Raw genomic sequence first — 17472 nt, forward strand, 5'->3', positions numbered from 1 at the left:
TCAGAAAACCCCGGGAGGCCAGGATCATGATGACCCTTTCTTTGCAGATGGGGATGCTGAAGTGCAGAGAGGTTAAGGACTGGCTTGAGGAGCACAACTCGAGAGGGACAGAGCTGGAGTCAACCCCACCGTGAGGCTCCAAGTCTATGACCCTCCCCCAGAGTTGGGGGGTATTTACGGCCCGGGTTGCTGTGGGTTGTTTTTTGACCTTTGCAACCTCTTGAATCTCTTTGGGAATCTGCTGAAAACTCCCCCCAAGATGTGTCTGTGGGTGTGCCAATGTGCCTCATGTCTACAGCTTCAGGGGCTCCAGGACCCCCATTAATGCCCTGGTCCTGGCAAAGCCCAGGCTGTAGCCTCCATGTGCTGCTTTTAGTCCTGCAGCTTGGCTCCGTGTGGGCTTTGCTCGGGGATGCCCAGACGTGTGATGGCCCAGGTTGAGGGCCATGTGTCTCCCCTCCGACTGGAGCAGCCAGCACCCCCAAGCCTCTCCAGGGCTCTGGCTTCGCCTTTCCAGTGCTTTCTCCCTGTGCTGGGCCTCAGGGACTTCAACCTCAAGCCTGGCGGAGGGCCGTCTCCCACTGCCTCTGAGTTGGGAATGGTTCCTTGGGGGTGAATGTGGAGCAAGGGGAGGCTCTGCTTTCCCGGCCTCGATTCAGGGAACAAAAGAAGCCAAACTCCGGCTGCTGAGTGGACGGCTGAAGGGTTTTATGTGCTTTTGGGGAAAAAATACATTTTGCCTGTTGGAAAAAAAAAAAAAATCCTCTTTGAGCTCTCCAAAAACAGAAAGCAGAGAAAAAGCACTTGTGGTCTGGTGTCGTCTGTGCCCTCGTGACTGGGGCTTGGGCCATACCTGGGGCAGAGGCCTGCTTTCCTCTCCTCCCCCAGGCTCTTCCTGGCTGTGTGTTGGTGGGCAAGTCACTGCCTGTCTCTGAGCAGATCAGATGAGGGTCACTGCCCAATATTCTTCATCTTGAGGGTCCTCCAGAGCTGCTGGGGTGTGTGTTGTGGTCCTTGACTTAGCAGAGGCCCTAAGACACAGTGTCTCAACATGTGGCATTTGGCTTGCTAACGTCAAGCACTGGGGGCCAGCTGACCTCCACCCACTGTTCCAGATCTGCAAAACCAGACTCTGGGAATGGGGCCCAAGAATCTGGGGGCAGAGGTGAGCCCCAGGAAGAGTGAAGCCCCTTGACTGCGGGTGAAGCCACAGTCTCAAGGCCCTGTTCCTGTGATGCCAGGCAATTGGGGTGACAGGTGGGTGGGGGCAAAGGGGCAGAGGCTGTAGGGTGCAGAGACCCTGGAGAGGGGCAGAGGGGCCTCCAAGAGAGATGAGGATGGGATGGAGGCCTAGGACCTAAGACTGGGTGCTGCTCTCGGCCAGTGGGGCAGGTTCAGCATGCACCTCAGGTGAGTGCTGGGAGTGGGGGTTGGGATTGGGCTTCTCTGGACCAGCAGGGTGGCTTGTGTCACACTTGTCACCAAATGAGCATGAGCATCCACCAGAAGCCTGAACGCTGCTTAGCACCAGGCTGATGATAACCTATAAGCCTTGCTAGGCCCTAGGCGCTGCGGGTGGCTAGCCTCCACACAGCTCTGACCTGTGCCCACCCCACATTGCAGATGGGGAAGCCAAGGCACAAAGGGGACAAGTCACCTGTCCAGAGTTGGGGCGTGACCCGGCCTGTCTGCTGCCGAGTCTAGGCACTTAGCCGTTACGCGTCACAGCCGGGACGCAGTCCAAGGAGCGGTCCTTGAGCACGGCCCTGCACTGTCCAGGAGGGGACATCACCCCCTGGGCCATTCCAGGGTCTTCCTTCCAGTGTTCTGGCCACTCCTGTGCTGGTGCTAGGCCATCCTGTGGCAGAGGTGGGATCCTGCCCTGGAGGAGCCCAAGCAAGGCAGGAGACAGACCCCCGTGAACCCACAGCCCAGGGTGTGCCGAGCACTGTGAAGAGCCTGGGAGTCCAGGGGTCGCACCCGTCAGCGAGGGCCGAGGGAGAGCTGAGGAGTGACTGTGGGTCAGAGTCCAGCAAGGCAGGCAGGAAGGGTGGAGCGGTCTGCAAGGAGGAAAGGAATGATCCTGCAGAGTGCAGGGGAGGGTTTGCGTCATCCCAGGTGCTGGTTGCTGGGGTGACCCAGGTCCCAGGACCACTGACAGTCCGGAATCACTGGACAGGGCGCCAGGTGACTGGATGGTTTCTTAGTCTAGCTGTGAGCCTCTGGCCCAGCTGAGAAGTGGGCAGGACCAAGACAAGCCCCTATTTGTCTTTGGAGGTAAAACTCCACACCTCTCGCCGCCCAGTCCGCTCTGCAGCGTCTCATCACTCTTGCTCACTAGCTGGACACGACGCAACCTGCGTTCCACACCCAACCATGGAGGAGACGCAGATCTTGGAGGAGTCTGTTGCTTCCTCTCTAAGACTCGCATTTTTTTTTTTTTTTTTTTTTTGGTGCCAGGGATTGAACTCATGGACACTCGACCACGGAACCACATCCCCAGCCCTATTTAGAGACAGGGTCTCATTTGTTCTTGCTGACACTGGCTTTGAACTCACCATCCTCCTGCTTCAGCCTCCCATGCTGCTGGGATTACAGGCATGCGCCACTGCACGTGGCCAGGCTTACATTCTTGAATTTTTTTTTTTTTTTTTTGCACTGGGGATTAAACCCAGGGGCACTTTACCACTGAGCTATAGTCCCAGCTCTTTTTATTTTTTATTTTGAGACAGGGTCTCACTAAATTGCTTAGGGACTCACTGAGTTGTCAAAGCTGGCCTCCAATTTGCGATCCTCCTGCCTCAGCCTCCTGAGTCTCTGGGATCCCAGGTGTGTGCCGCCACGCCCAGCTCACGTTTCTGATTTGTGAAAGAGTTGAGAAAGGTGACTTTGGAGGTCCTTTCCAGCTTGAACATTCTAGGGTCTTATGTAGTTATAGAATTTTGTTGTAGAATTCAAAGACAGCAGCACACAGCGGTGCAGGCCTGTAATCCCAGATGCTCAGGAGGCTGAGGCAAGCGAATGACAAGTTGGGGGCCAGCCTGAGCCACTTGTGAAGCCCTCTCTGAACAAAAAAGCAGGGAGTGCAGCCCAGCAGCAGAGCGCCCCTGGTTCAATCCAGCCAGTCAGTAAGCCCAGGCAGACAGACGGACCCAGCGCTGGCTTTAGTAGGGACCCCCCCCCCAAAATCGTCATCACCTCCTCACTGTAGAGGTTCCCCGCAGTAGAGTCGCTCTGTGCTCAGGCACTTTGTCTCTCATCTGAATGAAGACAGATGCCCCTCCCCCAGGCTGCACGCTGGAGCTGGGTCGCAAGATGGAAATGACCGGGTGTAAATGTCTTCTTCAGCCTCTGCGGCCGCTTGGCCACTCGCTCGTGCTCACGTCAGAGCTGCCTCCTGTAGTGTCTCATGTCTCATCCGAGGCTCCTGCAGGGGCTGGGAGTTTATCAGATGGTTTCTAAGTGACAACTGGCAGGGAGCAGGTCTAGCCTGCGGGAGGGGTTGGGGGGCCTGAGGTCCGGCAGAGTGAGCCTGCCCTTGGGGAGAGGCCCCTGAAGGGACAGTGTGGAGCAGGCATGGTGGCCAAGTTCTCCAGGAGCTGGTTTCTCACAGGCATCTGGGGACATCTCTCTTGGGGACATCGCTAAGAATCTGCTCCAGGACTGAGGAGTGACTGGTGAGCACAGCCTGGGACCTCCCCTGGCATCAGGGTTTGCCATGTGACGGCTCCAGGCTGCTGCTGTGTGTGTCGTCTTTCAGGTGGCCTTTGACTCTCGTGCCTCAGGGTTGGGGACAGGGGTGGTAGGGTTGACTAGGGGTCAAGTTGCCTGACAGTCACTAGGTGGCTTTGGGGGTGGTGACGCAGGGTAAGGCCTTCTTCTAGACTTGCTGCTCTGCCATTGTTGTGGGCCCCTCCCTGGGCTCAGTCTGCCCTTGTCAGTGGGAAGGTGGAGGGGGTCCCCGGGCCTCGTCAGCTCTGGCACTGGGAGCTGGCTGTCAGGGAGCCATGCCGCATAGACCAGGGCCGATTGTTTCTCTTCTCTGGGAAAAAGGTGTCAAGGGGCACAGGACCCACGGGGGTTTGTGGGAGTGGAGGGGAAAGGCCTCTTGGGACATCAGGGAAGGAGGTGGGGCAGGGTTGATGCAGTGGGGATGAGCAGGGACTGGAGCAGGGTCCTCAGGGAGTCGGTGGCTGCCACACAGGAGGGCTCCCGGGTCACTCCCAGGAGTAGGGAAGGGAAGACGCGCAGCACAGCTGCTGGATGTGGGCTGAGCAGGACTCTTGGCCCCTGTGGCTCCTTCCCACAGGGCCCCCAGGAGACTGGGGACACCCTCAGCACTGTCCCCGGAGCCTGAGGAAGCTGCGTATTGATCCCCTGGCTCCAGTCCATCTGGCTGAGTGCTGCCCCTGGGAGCATCCTTCTGGCCCTTGCAGTCTGGCCTGCCAGGGGGAGGCCTCTGGAGAGGAGCAGGTGCGGGGAGCCCTGGTGTGAGCTGAGAAGGTCTGGGGACACGAGCCGGGCATCCATGGCCCTCCAGACTGAGGGACAGGCTCTGAGAAACCTGGTTCCCAGTCAGAGACCGAGTTTCACTGGCTGTGTCGCTCCCTGAGGCTATCAGATCACTGTGGAAAGAGGGACGCCAGGTGTGTAGGACATAGCCTGCTCTATCTCCGCAGCCTGTGGTTCCACATCTGGAAGATGGGACAGTCCCCACCAGTCCCCACCTCGCAGGGCAGCCTGAGAATGAGGAGCTAATATTTAAAAGCTCTTATCCTAACCCGTCCCTGGGTTAGGATCTGGGAGTAGGAGCTGCTATCTCAGAAGGCAGGGCAGGCGGGCTCGGCACCTTCAGAGACCTTTCTGTCCCCATCTGTCATCTTACTGCAAGGACTTCCAGTCTGATAGCTGGGGCCATGTGCTAGGACCCTGTCCCAATGAGCCTGTGTTTCCTGGGAGGTGTCATTGATGAATTCATCAGCACCGATGAGGGTACAATGAACTGGCTGTGGGTGGAGGCCTGGGGGTGGGGGGCTGGGCAGCTGTGTTCTGATTGCTTGGATTTATTTATTTATTTTGATAGAGAAGTGATGAAAGGAGAATTTCTAGAAAGGGCTTGTGCGTGGTGTCTTCAGGTCGTGGCCCTTAGGAGATCTGCTCACCCCAGGAAGGTGGGGCCGCCCAGCACCTGGCTCTGAGTGAAGGTTGATCAAGGTTGGCTCAAGGAGCCATCTCGTCCGTTTTGTCTAAGACGAGGCCAGAGGGCGGCCTCCTTACCTCCAAACCCACTAACTGCTCTCTCTCCCCCTCTTTCAGGAACCTCTTGGACAAAGACATGTTTTCCAAGTCTGACCCACGTAAGTCCTGCTCTGACAGTAATAAGGGTAATAATGACAGCGGCCACCTATGCCTAATGACAGCAGCCGGCACTGGCCCTTATGGAGCATTAAGTATGTGCCAGGCACTGCTCCCAGTGTGACAGGGCTAGTCAGTGCTTCCTTGACAGTGTCCAGAGAACTGGGGACCCTGCTCAGCCCCCACACTTGTGAAGCCTCAGCACAACCGATCAATTGGGAGGGGTAGCAATTGGCTGGCCTTAGGGTGTGTGGAGCCAGAAGGTCCCCACCCTAGGGAACCTGTGCATTTCAGGGCTCCAGTTTGCTGGGTCTGATGGGATAAGCACTGATTTTGGAGAGCAGGTTCTGGTGCTGAGCACTGCTGCCCATGGATGTGACCTTGGATCAGGTCTTCAGGCACCTCTGAGACTCAGTATTCCCATCATTAAAGAGGGGCTGAGGATGATCACCGGCCTCGTGGGACTGACGAGGGTGCAAGTGGGTTATCTCCACCAGGCCTCTGCCACCCAGGCCTCCGTCCTGCTCACCTCCGACCCTTGCTGTGGCCTGGGAAGGAATGGCTCCTGACCCTCTCCCAAACAGTGCCCCTCCAGACACAGCTGTGGTCCAGGCTTGGAGGCCAGGCATGCAGACCACTCACCAAGACGTCCCTCCCCGGCCCAGGCCCACCCGAGCAGTCCTACTGGAGCCTCTGAGCACCCCGTCCAGCCGGGGCCCTCCCCATCTGGGTCCCCTTGGCCTGGGTGTTAACCCGCTGTCCTTCTCTTCTCCCTGCAGTGTGCGTCATGTATACTCAAGGGATGGAGAACAAGCAGTGGCGAGAGGTAGGTGCAGACCTTTCCCTGCCTGGAAGCTCCAGCGTGGCCCCGGCTGCCCTCTCTGTGCTCTGTGACTCTGGAGAGATCCCCCTGCAGCACCAAAGCCCCGTGCAGGCCAGCCACACCAGCTGGGCTGCTCTTGTCCCTGCTGTTAGAGAGTGAGGCTGAAGGTGGCCCAGGCAGCTCTTGTCCTGTGTGCCCCAGTCTGAGGGGGACAGAGGGAGGCCCAGCACATTGTGATCCCGTTGGTGGCCCGGGGAACATAGCCCTGGATCTTGTGCCCAGCAGCTTCCCTCCCTGTGCTTCTGACTAACGGGAGCTGGCTTTAGTGAGTACGTCCAGGCCCAGAACCCTCTGCGACTCCTGCTCCCAGGATCCCCCTCCTCAGCTTGGCTTCCGAGCACTCATAGGACACATTTTTGCAGCCTTTGCTCATTTCCCTCACCCAGACCCATGGCTCCCTGTGTCTTGCTCTTCCTTACGGGGCTGTGAGCAGAGGGCAGACTTGGAGAGCCACCCGGGAGGGAACAGGGCCTCCTAGGTGCTGAGGGTGATGCTAAAACAGAGTCAAATTCTGTCCCTCTCTGCCCAGGGCTGTGCAGGGCTCCTGTCTGACAAAGCTACAGTCCCTCTGCTGGCTCAGAGGCCCTCCCGCCTGACTTCCTATCCCTGGTGACCTGCCTCAGGGCCTGGCCCTCCAGCCTCCACTCTGTGCCAGCCAGCCAGGCCGCCTCCTGCCCCAGGGCCTTTTCACTTGCCTTTGTCTTTCCTGAATGGCCTTTTCCCACAGGTCCCTGTGGCCCCTCCAGCTTCCCTGAGGTCTGGACTCCCTGTTGTCCTCTGGAGGCCTTCCCTGGCCCCCGGTCTAACACCGCAAGCTCCCTCACTTGCTTCCCCTCCTGCTTTTTCCTCTCCTATCACTGTTCTCGTCCCCAGTGCTCTGGTTAGGTATTTGTTTTGCCATGTGCTGGCCCCACAAGGGTAGGGACTTCATCGGCTTCATCTGCAGCTTCATTTTGAGCACCTAGGACAGTGCCCGGCCCACAGCAGGTGCTTTGTAGATGGCTCTTAAGGAAATGAATGGGTTGGGGGAGGGAGTGGGTGTTCCCAGCTCCCAGGACATGGCAGTGGTCCCCTCCTCCCCACCTCCGCCTCATTTGCCCCCCACAAGCGACAAGCTCTCGTGGGAGATTGTTCTCAGGAAAGGATGGGGGTTGAGATGAGGGGTCCTGGAAGCCCGGGCTCCTGTTTGACTAGTGAAAAGTACTGCCCCTCCTTTCTCTCAGAGGAGAGGCTCTGGCCGGCAAGCGCAGGTCCAGCCTGGGAGGTGAGCTGGCTTCGGTGGCCTTCCCAGTGACTGGAGACTGAGCTTGCTCCTTCTGTGATCAGAACGGGCACAGGAACGGCAAGAAGGGCCTTGCAGAGGTGAGCCCCACCTCCTCACGCACACCAGGAGGGAGGCCCCCGGGCTCTGGTGGAGAGGCTGCTTTGGCCTCCACCAGAGAGGGAAGGCGCCCCAGGGCCCAAGGAGGCAGCGGTGGCTGTGAAGAGCGGGTGTGGCCTAGTCCCCAGGCTCAGGAGGGCTCCTGAGAGCTGCAGGGGAATGTCCTGAGGACTCCCCAGTGAGGGGGGAACTCACAGGACAAGTGGGGTTCCTGACACGTGGCAGGGAAGAATTTCAGCCCTTGTGAGTAAAGGCAGAGACTGACTTAGGAAAGCAAGGAGAAAAGGTGGGCCGTCGGGAGTGAGAGCCGTGCTTTCGGGGTTCCTGGCCCTTCTTTTAAAGGGAACTTGCTGAGGGGTGGGTATGGGAAGGCGTGCGGGGATGACATCAGTCTGGTGACCTCAAGGTGGTGTATGTATGGTGGCCTGGCAGTGCTCAGGATTCTTAGGCTAGGTGGCCTCCATTTTCTGATCAGTAGATAACACTGGAAAGTCCCCTAAATTGTAGGTTTCTCAAAATATCCACTTTCTCTTTGCTTAATCTGTTTGCTGGGGGGGGGGGGTTGATTCACACTGATGAAGGTAATTGTCATAAGTAAGTGAATTTGTGGTCAACTTCAAGATTTACAGATTTCCGAAAAACTTAGAGTGACAGGCCTGGTACCTGGGAGGTACATGGAGATGCAGGTTATATTTCCCTGTCCTTCCTCTAGGTCTCCTTTCTACCTGTGGGTGTTTTGTTTTGGTTTTGGTACTGGGATAGAACCCTGGGGCACTTAACCACTGAGCCACATCCTTAGCCCTTTTTGATATTTTACTTAGCGACAGGGTCTCACTGAGTTGCTTAGGGCCTCTCTAAATTTCTGAATCTGGTTTGAACTTGTAATCCTCCTGCCTCAGCCTCCCAAACTGCTGGGATGACAGGCGTGTGCCACCATGCTGGGCTCTTCCTGTTTTTTCTCTCTTCTACCCTCCCTCACAGGGACAGGACAGTAGTGTACAAAATGACCCACACCCAGGGCCATGGGTGGGGAGCCCTCCCAGATGACATGAGAATAGCCAGCAAAGCTGTGGTAACTCAGATTTTATTACCAACTTCCCCTCCTGGCTGGTGGCCTGGCTGGAACATCACCTGCCCTGCTCCACCCCCCACCCTGCCTTGGCAGGAGCAAGTGTCTGACAGGGTGAATTTTATCTAGAAAACGTGGGAAATGTTTCCACAGGGGCCAGGCTGAAGTTACTTTTTCACCCTGGCCAAGACTCTGAGCCCATTGAAGCATAAACCAGATTGCTGGGGAAACGGTTAGCCTTCTTAAGTGAACTAATTACTTCTGAGGCCTTTTGGCCGAGCTTCTGAAAAACAGGAATGTGCGAATGTCTTGCTGATTCATTAAGGAAAGTCTGGAAGGGCCTCTTCAGCGGGGCATGGTGTGGCGGACCGTTAATTACATTCTGTAATTGAAACTTGTCTCCTTTTGGTTCAGGGTCCCCAATTGTCCCAATCCCATTACTACCCACAGGGAGGGTGGGTGGCCCCGGGGGTGAGAAACACCTGTGCTTTGCTCCTGGCTTCATCCGTTTCTGAAAGTGGGACCTGGAACAATTTGTGGAACTTCTCTGTGCCTCGGTTTCCACGTGTAAGATGGGGTACACCTGCGGCAAGGGCGAACCAGATGCTGGAGGTAGTGCCCGGTGTGTGATCTGCACTCCATAAACACCATTCACTGCAGAATGTCATCCAGAGGGTCTGGGGCCTTGTCCCTCTCTCCTCAGTCAATATTTACAACAGAAAGCATCTACCAGGTGCCAGGACCTGGGGAGAGAGGGCGCTGGGTCAGAAGAGCAGAGCTTCACTGGAAGCAGGAGTGGGAACCAGGAGGTTTTCTGGCCCTCAGGGGAGATGCGCGTGTGAGTGATCTAACAGAACGGCCGAGGATGTATGGATGGAAAGAAACGGGAGTTTAGGGGCGGCAGAGCGACAGCCAGAATGCTAAAGCGTTTTGACAGTTCGGTGGATGTTTTAAATGGCATTTGAATCTGAACACACATGTTTAGCTCAGGGGCTAATGATGCAGCACAAGGACAATGGGGTTGGAAGGACTTCCCCCTGGACAGCTCAGCCTCCTGGTCCTCCTGAGGGCAGGACTAGCTTCAGGGTACCAAGTCAGGATGCTGGACCCCAGGGCTGTCACAGCGAGCACCTGGGTTTCAGCAGAGCACCTGGATTTCAGCAAGGCCAGGACACGGAGCACAAAAGCACTCAGCAAAACAGTGGCATCTGCAAAGACACAGGCAGCAACCATTATGCGCAAGTCAGCCCAGGTACCTTGTCACTGGGGTTGTAATAAAGGAGTGAGTGGGTGTGTTCGTCAGCGTTCCAAAACTATAACGAAACACCGTAGATAATGAATTTGTCAAGAGAACAGGTTTATTTTGGCTCTAGTTTTAGAGGTTCTGTCCGTGGTCAATTGTCTGTTGCTTGAGGCCGTGATAAGAGCACATGGCAGAGAAAAACTACCCACATGGCACCCAAAGAGGAAAAAGAAGTCCCACAGTCCCCTTCAAGGACATACTTCTATTAACCAAAGAATCTCCCTCTGGCCTACACTCCCCAGTAGCACCACCATGGACCCTCAGGATCATTCTAGATCTAAACTACAAGAGTGGGGTCCAAGGAAGCCATGGAGGGGTAGTGGATCACAGGGTGGCAATAGTGGGCAGTGGCCTCTGGACAGGGCAGGGGTCCTCATGGGGGGCAGCCCAGGCCACCTCATTTTCTTCCAGCCTCTGATCTCTGGCCAGTGTCCCCCCACCTTGGTGGCACCTCACTAGAAGACCTCTGGCCACCACTATGATCCACTCGACCAGCCTCACTGAACGCAGCAGTGTGGAGAAAGGCTGGGGGCAGACCTCCGGCAGGTGAGCCCTCGGCAGGTGAGCGGGGCTGGCCTACAGTGGGCGAGGCCTCCAGAAGAGATGGGAGGAGCCCATGAAGATGGCCCTCCAGTCAGGCTGAGGGCAGCTGGAGACACAGGTCAGCTGTCAGAGCAGGGGCGTCCCTGGAGCTCAAGGAGGCTGACCCCACTTAGGGGAGGTGGCCAGGACCTGTGTTGAGCCTCGGGGGCACCCCTCGGGCACAGGCACCAAGTGGTTTCTGGGAAACATCCTGGAGTGGGAGGGGCGCTCTTCCTTGTCCAGTTCTCTGTGGGAACTGCGGAGGAAAGAGTCAAGAAGGGAGTATTTAAAGAAAACTCGAGAATCATCAGTGTAACGGCCCCTGGGACAGGCTGCCCTTGCCAGTCAACGGGCCAGTTCCCGCCACTCCACTTTAGCAGCAGACCAGCTCTCTGATCTTGGCCGAGATGATCCTCCTGTGACCCAGGAGTCAAGTACAGGCACGGTTCTCCAGGCTGGGAACAGACCCCAGATTTGCACAAGGCTGCAGAGGAGCTGACCCTGGGGTGTGGATGCGGCTCTGTGGCCCCTGGCTGCCGGCTTTCAGCTGATTTTAACCATTTGGGTCATTTTTATGCCTTCTGAGAAAGCTCCATCTTCCCAGCACCTAAATCTGTCACCACATTTTATGAGAATTGACTCAAGATGTAATTTTAGCCCAGGAAATCGAACACTATTTGCATCAACCCCTGCCAGGGCCTTAGGCGTGTCCTGGGGAAGGCAGAGTGGCCGGGCAAGAAGAGGGTCCAAGGAACACTCACTAGGAAGAGGGACATAAGAGGGAGCCCCTGTAGGTTCTCCATGTGACAGTGGGGTGGTGACTCCTGCCCCTCCTTCGCCAGGTGGCTGTCCTGGCTGAGGACCCCTTGGGAAGGAGGGGATGGGAATCATGGGATCTTGGGTGTCCGGCTGATGGCTACACACTGCCTGCAGTGCCTGTGGCGCCCACTGACACATCCACCGCCCCTGCCAGAGCAGTGAGTGTACCTGTGAGCAATCCTGGCTTGTTTAACAGTCTGACCTCGGGGCTGGGATACAGCTCAGTTGGTTGAGCGCTCCCTGCACGAGGCCCTGGGCTCAATCCCCAGCACCTCAAAAACAAAACACAGTTGAGCTTCAGCTGGGAGTGATGCTTCACTTCTAAGCACTCAAAAGGCACTTCCTCCTACATAGGCCTTTGGTGGGAAGTCCAGTGTCAAGGCATCCGTAGATGCGTGAGTGATGAGATCTGCTCCTCACATGGTAGAAAGGACAGTGGGCTCCCTGGGGCCTCTTGTAAGAGCACCAGTCCCATTCACTAGAGCGCCACCCATGCCATGTTATTTTTATCAGTCCCATTACACAGAGAAGGAAACGGAGGGTTTTTGTTTGTTAGTTTTGCGTGAATGTGATGTTGGGGATTGAACCCAGGGCCTTGTGCTTGTGAGGCAAGCACTCTACCAACTCAGCCAGAAACTGAGGTTCTTTATATCATTGTCTCCTGTCTCTTTACCAACCTGGGCATTCTGCCTGGAGCACGTGCCTGTCAATGTTCTTTCCAAAGTGTGTGTCCTGCACGGTCCCCTTCTCTAGCCCAGAGCATCTTGGGCTGGCTCCCTCCTCACCCAGAGTGAGCTACACAGTTGCGATTCTTCCTTCTGGGGGCTGTGCATTCATTCTGTGGGTCTGTTTCTAAGCATTACAGGTGCTCTTCAACTTACAACAGGATCACACCCCATTGTACATAGAAAATATTGTAAAATGAAAATGCTTTGGCCAGGCGCAGTGGCACATGCCTATAATCCCAGCAGCTCAGGAGGCTGAGGTAGGAGGATTACAAGTTCAAAGCCAGCCTCAGCCATTTAGTGAGGCCCTAAGCAACTTAGTGAGACCCTGTCTCAAAAAATAAAAAGGGTTGGGGATGTGGCTCAGCACATCCAGTGGTTAAGCACCCCTGGGTTCTGTCCCTGATACCAAGGGGGTGGGTGAGAATGCTTTCAATACACCTTATCTACGGAACGTCTGGCTTAGCAACACAGTACAATGTGGCATCTCCTTTGTTCATCCTGTCAATCATCTGGCTGACTGGGAGCTGTGGCTGCTGCCTCTGCCCCTACCCAGGAGAGTCTTCTGCCAGGTAGCACTAGCTCAGGAAAAGATCGAAATCCAAAATGTGAAGTGGTTTTCTCCTGAATGCCTCTCATTTCTGCACCATCATAAAGTAGGAAAATTATAAATCAAATTGTCACCCGAAAAGTGTATGAAGGAGAAGGGGACCGCAACTCAACCCTGGCAGTTCGTTCTTGAGTTATACCACAGAAAGGAATTTCAGAATGTGTCAAAAGAGACACAAAGAGCCGAGTGCGATGGTGCACCCCTATAATCCCAGCGACTCGGGAGGCTGAAACAGGAAGATGGCAAGTTCAAAGCCAGCCTCAGCAAAAGCGAGGTGCTAGCAACTCAGCAAGACCCTGTCTCTAAATAATAAAATACAAAATAGGGCTGGGGGTGTGGCTCAGTGGCCAAGTGCCCCTGAGTTCAATCCCTGGTATCCCCCCACCCGAAAAAAAGAGAGACACAAGATTTATTTAGGAAGCAATGAGATTTACTTTTTTTTTTTTTTTTTTTGACGTGCTAGGGAAGGAACCCAGGGCCTAAGCACATGCTAGGCAAGCACACGCCCACTGAGCCACATCCCCAGCCCTGAGCAAGGAAATGTATTCAGGAAAGCAGACAATAGGGAAGGGTACACACTCCAGCGAGAAGGCGAGCTGGCACTTGACAAGAGACACTATTGGGGGTCTTGGCCTTTTTTTTCCCCAATATTTTTAGTTGTAGATGGACACAATACCTTTATTTCCCTGCTTTAATAAAGAACTGTTTTCTTCTTTAAAAAATTAATTTTAATTTGTTATATATGACAGTAGAATGCATTTCAAATCATAGTACACATAAAGAGTACAATTTTCCATGTGTCTGGTTGAGTCACACCATTCGTGTCTTCATACATGGTACTTAGGTAATGATATCCATTTCATTCCACCAACGGTCCTACCCCCTGGACACAATACCTTTTATTTTATTTATTTATCTTTATGTGGTGCCAGTTCCTTACATGTGCCAAGCAAGTGCTCACCACCGAGCTACAGCCCAGCCCTTGGTCTTTCTTCTAAAGGAAACTGTAACTAGTGGACATGAGAAGCCCATGGGTGACCGCAGCCTGTGAGCTCAGTTCTCCTAACCCTGGAGCACAGGGTGCTCAGGGTGGTCTGTTCTCTTGAGGATGTCTAGGCTGACGTCCCCCACCCAGTAATGTTCTGAGTGTATCCACGTCATCAGCCTCTAATAGTATGTGTCTCTTGGCTTCACCTAGTCTAAAGAAAATATGTGTCGGGGCTGGGGATGTGGCTCAAGTGGTAGCGCACTTGCCTAGCATGCGTGAGGCACTAGGTTCGATTCTCAGCACCACATAAAAATTAAATAAAGATATGTGCCCACTTACAATTAAAAAATAAATATTTAAAAAAAAAAGAAAATATGTGGTGCCAGATGAGGTAGTGCAGGCCTGGAATTCCAGCAGGTCGGGAGACTGAGGCAGGGGGATCACAGGTTTGAGGCCAGCCTGGACAATTTGGTAGGACCTCCAAAGACTACTTAGGGAGATCCTGGGTCAAAATAAATAATAAAAAGGGCTGGCGATACGGCTCAGCTGTCGAGCACCTCTGGGTTCAATCCCTGGTCCCACCTAGAAAGAAAAGAAAGAAGTTGCATAAGCTACTGACACAGCAGGCGTCAGCCAGAAACAGGAAAACAGGCCAGAGTGAGGTGCTCACGGAGCGCTTAGGTCCACACTTATAAAGCCTTTCTCCTTTCCTGTCTTTTTCCTATTCTATTTCTTCTACCTCAAAATGGTTGAGTCAGGGGCCATGTCTCCATCTTGTATTCCTCTGACCTTTTTGGTGACTCTGGTTTCCTTCTCTGGTGACTTGCTGTCCACATGGGTCCCCCAGCTCAGACCAGGAGGGAGTTTCTGCACCTCGACATGTGATTTTGCCTGGATCTCCAACCTGTGTTCTTTATTGAATTCTGTCTTTTGTTGCCGTTTAGGGAGATCACGTGGGGTTACAGTTGTGGGGGGGGCACCTGGGCTCTGCCCGCTGGTCCTGGGTCAGCAGTGGTCATCCAGACTGGGAGGTGAGCAGGATGGAGACTTTCCCCAGGGGGTTTTTGCTTGTTTGTTTGCAGAGCTGGGAGGGAACTCTCACCTGTGCTGGGCAAGCACTGTGCCCCAGGGCTGCATCCCAGCTGCTTTTCCCTGGTTAGCATCAGTTCTCTAGCTGTCCTTTGCTGTAGGCTGGTTGGCCACCTGGGTTCTGCATACCTTTGCTATAATCCATCCCATACGTCTCCACGTGTCTTAAGAACATCAGAAACGACAGCCAAATGCCTTGTCAGATGAGACCCTGAACTTGACATCCGAAGCCCTGGGTTCCCGTCTCAGCTCTGGGGTTTACTAATGGGTAAAACCTGGGTGAGGTATTTACCTTCTCCAAGGTTCAGTTTACTCATCTGTAAAATGGGGTTAGACCTTCTTGGGAGTTAGTAACTAAGGTGATGCTTTTGAAAATGCCTGGAAATGTCGATTGCCATGTGGTATTGGTGACACAACCCTGGTGACACAAGTGGAGTCCTGCATAGTGCCAACCATAAGTCTGGTGGGGAGGGTGTTCCAAGTGAGGGAACAGGAAGTCCCTGGGGTAGGAACAAACTCACTGTATTTGAAGAACAAAAAGAAAGTAGTGTAGTGGAGAGGTGGGAATGAGGAAGTCAGTGGGTCACAGAAGTTCACAGGGACAGATCCTGGGTGGGGTTGCATAGGAGCCATGGGAAGAGTTTGAACACGGACCTAAGTGTGATAGGAAGCTGTTCAAGGGTTTTGAACATGGGATTGATGCCGCCTAGTTTATGTTTCATAAAGATCGTTCTGGCTTCTCTGAGCAGAGTGGACTACAGAGGAAACAGCAGAAGCAGAAAGACCATTTGCAGTTTTGTGGAGGTCCTAGAATGAGATCATGGTGGGCAAGGACATAGGGCTCTGGGTTTGTCCAACACCAAGAGTGTAAAGCTGAAATGAAATGACCCTCTGCCTGCCAGGCCACCTGCCTAATTGGGCATCCTTGGTGACCAACACAGGACCTGGCCCCAATCATGCTACATAATCTTGTTTTCTTTATTTTTGTTCCAGGGATTGAACCCAGGGGTGCTGAACCACTGAGCCACATCCCCAGCCCTCCCCCTCCTTTTTAAAAAAATCTTTACTTTTGAGACAGGGTCTCACTGAGTTGCTTAGGGCCTTGCTAAGTTGTTGAGGTTGGCTTTGATCTTGTGATCCTCCGGCCTCAGCCTCCCAGTGTGCACCACCACACCTGGCATGCTACCTTAGCCTCACTGAAAGATTTAAAGGAATAAACGGACCGTCGTTATTGCCGAAGCACAAAGCAGGGGACAGGCCTGAGAGTCAGACTCCAAGGCATGCTTGGGGTTGGCTTTCTGGACTCTCTCCTTTTTGCAGTGTCTGCAAAGAGAGGTCCCTTGTGAGCTGTGGGTCCCTTAGGAAGCCTTTGATCTCATCATACAACTGGATTTTCAGAGCTTTGACCCTTGTCTTCAGGAGCAGGCAGCCCAGGACCAAGGTTTTGTTTGGAGGACTAGATGGACACCTCACAGCCTTAGGGTCAGGATGTTAGATCTTTTTGGCACAGTGAGACACTGTCACGGATGTCCCTTCACATCCTCTCTCTGCCACTTCCCTTAACCTCTCTGGAGCCTCAGTTTCTTCCCTGGGTATAACGCTGGCTCACCCACAGACTCCCTTAGCACAGGCCCAACTGGGCTCCATACTTGGGAATATTGTTAGCACTGTACAGGGCCATCAGACAGAGCCGCCAAGAGACTCTGGCCCCTTTCCTGCCTTAAGTGAAAGGATGACTGACACCGGACTCCACTGTACAGCATCCACATCGGCCACGCCCCCATTTTCTTCCCTGGTCCTGACCACACTGCAGATGAGGGACAAGTGGCGTGGAGTGGTCCTTGCTTCGCCTAGGAAATCAGCTAGACAGTGGCAGAGCCAGGGAGCGAATGTGGTGTTGAGTCCCGAGTCCCGCCCAGGCCACTGCTTGCCAAAGAGGGCTTTCCTGTCCCCTTGAGAACCTATGGGTGGCCCCTGCCTCCTCTTCCCACCTGGACCTGAGGTATCCATTATTTCTGTGCAGTACATGAGATGGGAGCCCAGGGTTCCGTTTGAAGAAGGAAGTTTGCTTTTCTGGGACCCCGAGGTTCTAGGCCAGGTCCCTTGGTGTCTGATAAGTCTCTGTACCCTTTGGTATCAGTGTCCAGGTGCAGTCACAGAGTGGTGGGGCTGCTGAGAGTTGGCTCCAAAGTCAGGTTCAGCACAGGAGCCACCCTTGGGGGTGGGGAGTGATCTTGGGATTCAATGAGCTACTTCCCCTAAAGAGCCTGGCACACAGAGAAGGCTCCATAAGGCTCTACCAGAAGCCCCTGGTGAGGAAGCAGAGCTTACCTGGAGGAAGGAAGAGCTGACTGTGTTGGATGTTTAGATTTCCAGTTGCCATTCGGTAGGAGTCATAGATATCTTGGGGTGAGCCAGAGGTTGTGGGGTCCCTGAGGCCCTTACAGGGGGCTCAGCTGCTTTCAGGGTAGGACTTGCTCAGGCCCCTCCTGCTCCTCATGGTCAGGGGCCAGGGCGGGGTGGAGTGGGTTTTTTGGGTGGATATCAGGGATTGAACTCAGGGACACTTGACCACTGAGCTCCATCCCCAGCCCTATTTTGTGTTTTATTTAGAGACAGGGTCTCACTGAGTTGTTGCTTAGGGCCTCGCTAAGTTGCTGAGGCTGGC

General features: G+C 54.4%; 1 protein-coding gene across 2 annotated transcripts in view; it reads left to right on the plus strand.

The window, feature by feature from the left end:
- The window catches only part of Cpne5 (copine 5), an 88580-nt gene that overhangs the window by 9397 nt on the left and 61711 nt on the right, over positions 1 to 17472 (plus strand). For both annotated transcript variants that reach the window (XM_034636749.2, XM_027943744.3), the window contains exons 2-3: positions 5317 to 5357; positions 6135 to 6181. In XM_034636749.2, coding sequence (XP_034492640.1) covers positions 5317 to 5357; positions 6135 to 6181 — 88 coding nt within the window. The remainder of the gene's footprint in view (positions 1 to 5316; positions 5358 to 6134; positions 6182 to 17472) is intronic.

The sequence above is a fragment of the Marmota flaviventris genome, chromosome 6 (genome assembly GCF_047511675.1).
Source record: "Marmota flaviventris isolate mMarFla1 chromosome 6, mMarFla1.hap1, whole genome shotgun sequence".
NCBI classification, from domain to species: Eukaryota; Metazoa; Chordata; class Mammalia; order Rodentia; family Sciuridae; genus Marmota; species Marmota flaviventris.